Source organism: Musca domestica, unplaced genomic scaffold, assembly GCF_030504385.1.
Source record: "Musca domestica strain aabys unplaced genomic scaffold, Musca_domestica.polishedcontigs.V.1.1 1, whole genome shotgun sequence".
Lineage (NCBI taxonomy): Eukaryota > Metazoa > Arthropoda > Insecta > Diptera > Muscidae > Musca > Musca domestica.
Window position 1 is genome coordinate 39,110,589 of NW_026712114.1, and position 3,288 is coordinate 39,113,876.

At 34.7% G+C, this 3,288-nt stretch overlaps 1 protein-coding gene across 1 annotated transcript; it reads left to right on the forward strand.

Annotated features, from left to right (window-relative positions):
* The first annotated feature begins 220 nt into the window (after positions 1 to 220).
* LOC101894813 (sarcocystatin-A) lies at positions 221 to 2,231 on the forward strand. Its single transcript, XM_005182813.4, has 3 exons — positions 221 to 376; positions 1,790 to 1,887; positions 1,957 to 2,231. The coding sequence occupies exons 1-3, from the start codon at positions 308 to 310 to the stop codon at positions 2,153 to 2,155; spliced, it is 366 nt and encodes a 121-aa protein (XP_005182870.1). The 5' UTR covers positions 221 to 307; the 3' UTR covers positions 2,156 to 2,231.
* The last annotated feature ends 1,057 nt before the right edge of the window (positions 2,232 to 3,288 follow it).

Genomic DNA, 3,288 nt, shown 5'->3' on the forward strand with positions numbered 1-3,288 from the left:
TACGGGTAAACACCCAATTAAATGTTGTTTTTTCGTTTGTTTTTCAATCATCATCAATTTGAAGAGCAAAGAAATTGATAAAAATACAAACAGATAGATACACTTACACATACAAAAAATCGTTACATATGTAAATATGTACGAATGGATGTTAACCAATTGTTGTGTGTTATAGACACAAAAATCTTGATTGTAACTCGAAATTCTATAAATTTATTCGTTTGCATGACAACGTCTATTAGTTTCGAAGTTTCCATTGTCAAGACGACAATACCAAGTGTTTATTAGTTTAAATTATAAAACTAACATGTTTACTACCAAATTATTCATTTTACTGAGTGTTGCTGTGGCTGTTACTTTCGCAGTTCCACAAATGGTAAGTTAAAACGCAGTGATAGATTTTAATGCCACTGCCATCCTATTTGGAAATTTGGAAGAAATTAGCCCTGAAGATCGGTCCAGACTTCGATCATGTCCATGGGTTCTATCCGTCAGGAAAAGATTCGGGATGTCCGCAGGGATGATCTTCCGGCAAAGTCAAATACACTGTGTGCCTTGTATGATCCACATTTTCGTCTAAAGAAGTAAATGCCATTGTCAACCTATTTGGGGGATAGAAACTGGCCCTCAGGATAGTGTCTATGGCTTTTACCTCATTTCTCATCAGATGCTAATTTTAAACTGAATGGACCACAAATCAGTATTTTCAAAAGTTTGAACTGACTTCACAATAATTTAAACTTTTACATAGTGCAGAGTACAACATCGTTCGATCAGTCGAAATTGATCCAGTTTATTACTTACTATGCCCTCCACCATAGTATGGAGGGTATATTAAATTTGTCATTCCGTTTGCAACACCTCGAAATATATACTCTTGTTGATCGGCATAAAATTCGATGTCGGTCTAGCAATGTCCGTCCGTTTATCTGACTGTCCGCCGGTGGAAATCACTCTAGCTTCCGAACGAAATGAAGGTGGTTATTAAAATGTTAGTCGGATGTGTTGTGTTGGGTCTACAAAACCTTTGGTTTTGAGAATGGGATATATATGTCCACGTTTGGTATAACCACCATATAACTGTACCGACAGATTTAAGATTTTTGGGTGTTTTAGTAACAAATTGGTGTTTGCATTATGTAATGAACATCCTTGCATAGAACTGTCAATATAGGTCTTAATTTTGGTATAGTCTCCAAATCTCTGTACCTCCTGATATTCGGTATTTGGGATGTTTAGTGTCACACTTTTCACCGGAAATGTTTTAACTTTGGAATTTGAGGTTCCTAATTGGTACTACAGCCTATGACTGAAAATTTCCCATTCAGGTCCACCTCTTCGTATAGCCCCTTATTAACGTTACCTCCATATAATCGGTATAAAGCGATATTATCCACTGGAATTGTTTCAAATGTCATATTTGAAGTTCCTAATGGGTAATACATCCTATGACAGATATGCGGGTCCAGGTCTTCGTGTAGCCGCCAGATAGCGGTATATTCGGTATTTTGATGATCTTAGCGGCATTATCCATTCGGAATTGTTTCAAATTTTGTATTTTAAGTTTGAAATGGGACTATAGTCTGTGATGGAAAATTGCATATACAGGTCCATATTTACATATAGGCCCCAATGGTGTAACTTTAACAGAATTTTTCAACGGACCTTTTCAATTGAAAATTTGCAAATTCCTTTCAAATGGTGGAGGGTATTCGAAGTTCGGTCCGGTCGAAATTACTGATTCATTCATTTATTTTTAATTAATTTTTATTTAATCATTATTTTTCAGACTGGTGGCGTTTCACCTGTAGAGGATCTAACTGAGGTTGAACAAGAAGTGAAAAACTCGTTGTCGAAATTGGATGCCGGCGATGGACCTCATTACAAGTGAGTGTTAATGTTTTAAACGTTTTATCTAATGCGTCTCTCGTGACAAGTCATTTGTTGTTCTTTTAGATTGAGCAAGGTCTACAAAGCATCGAGACAAGTTGTTGAAGGCGTTTTGACTAAAATTGAAGCTGACATCATTGACGAAGAAGAAAAAACTCAAAAATGTAATATTACTATTTGGTCGCGTCCATGGTTGGATAATGGCATTGAAGTTACCTTTGAATGTGAAGGTAAACCAACATTGACGAAGCACCACAGTGCCTAAGCATTTTGAATTTTTGATTTTTTTTAGAAAAACAAATAATGATAATAAATAAAAAAGGTGTATCTATAAAACGTAATTTGTATGTTTCTAGTCCCTGTAGCATAAAACCCCAAATTATTTATTTTTATATAATTAGTTGTATTTATCAATAATTCTAAAGAAACGTATATGTGTGTGAACAATTTTTCAATATTTCCGTCAAGGTAAACCTTTTTCATGCAAGCAAAAAAAGTTTATTTGGATTAGAGCCTTGGCCGGGTTAACCTCCTATACGGATTTATTTGAGGTATATGCACGGAAATTGACTGGGTTAAAAAAATCCTATAAACTGTAAACGTACTATCCGTATTTCAGTCCACTTGAACTTATTAAATCCTAATCATTCTATTCTTTGTCGGAACTTTGATTTTTCGTGTTCGTGTGTTTCTAATTAGTAAACCAAATATGTTTTTTTTATAGGCGATATCAGTTGTAGGTTAACCCCGGGCTAAACATAAATAAATATTATTGCCCGGCGTTTGTCGAATACTACCTGCAAAAGATAGAAAATCTAAAAATAATTTCATATTAATAATTAAATTTTTTTGATTCATTGATGTTTTTGAAATATTCATTTAATAATGGCTTTATGGCTTTCGAGGGTAGGTGAAAACTGCTTAATCAACAAAAAAAAATGGATTTACTGCTTTGTATCTTTAAATGAAATCCGTATCGAAATAATGAGAATCAATCTTGCAACGTCCGTCCATATGTCTGGTCGGCTGGTGCTCACCATAACATTCGAAAGAAGTATCCGGTTTGGTCTGATCGTGACTAATCGTCAAGCATTGTTAACAATTTGTTATGACAAACTATTTATACCCTACAACACTATGTGTTGGGGCCAGAATAGAAGCCATTGCTTTTGGAGATAATTGCATGATATTTTAAATGGACCAAAAACTGAAAAATTTCATGATTTTGCAGTTGATCTAAAGGTCGCAATTATAGACCAATCGAAGCAGAAGTTATCATTGGGGCTAGAAAATAAGACTGGGTAGAAGCCATCTAATTTTGAGGTCATCCGGAGTGGGTGAAATAGACCATAACATTTGTGGTAAATAAAAGTCAAAATTTCCATTAAACCATGAATA

Bases quoted from the DNA above. Each gene is read 5' to 3' on its own strand.
- LOC101894813 (XM_005182813.4), top strand. From the start codon at position 308: ATGTTTACTACCAAATTATTCATTTTACTGAGTGTTGCTGTGGCTGTT. The intron at 377-1,789 runs GTAAGTTAAAAC...ATTATTTTTCAG, and splicing joins CTTTCGCAGTTCCACAAATG to ACTGGTGGCGTTTCACCTGT. The intron at 1,888-1,956 runs GTGAGTGTTAAT...TTGTTCTTTTAG, and splicing joins GGCGATGGACCTCATTACAA to ATTGAGCAAGGTCTACAAAG.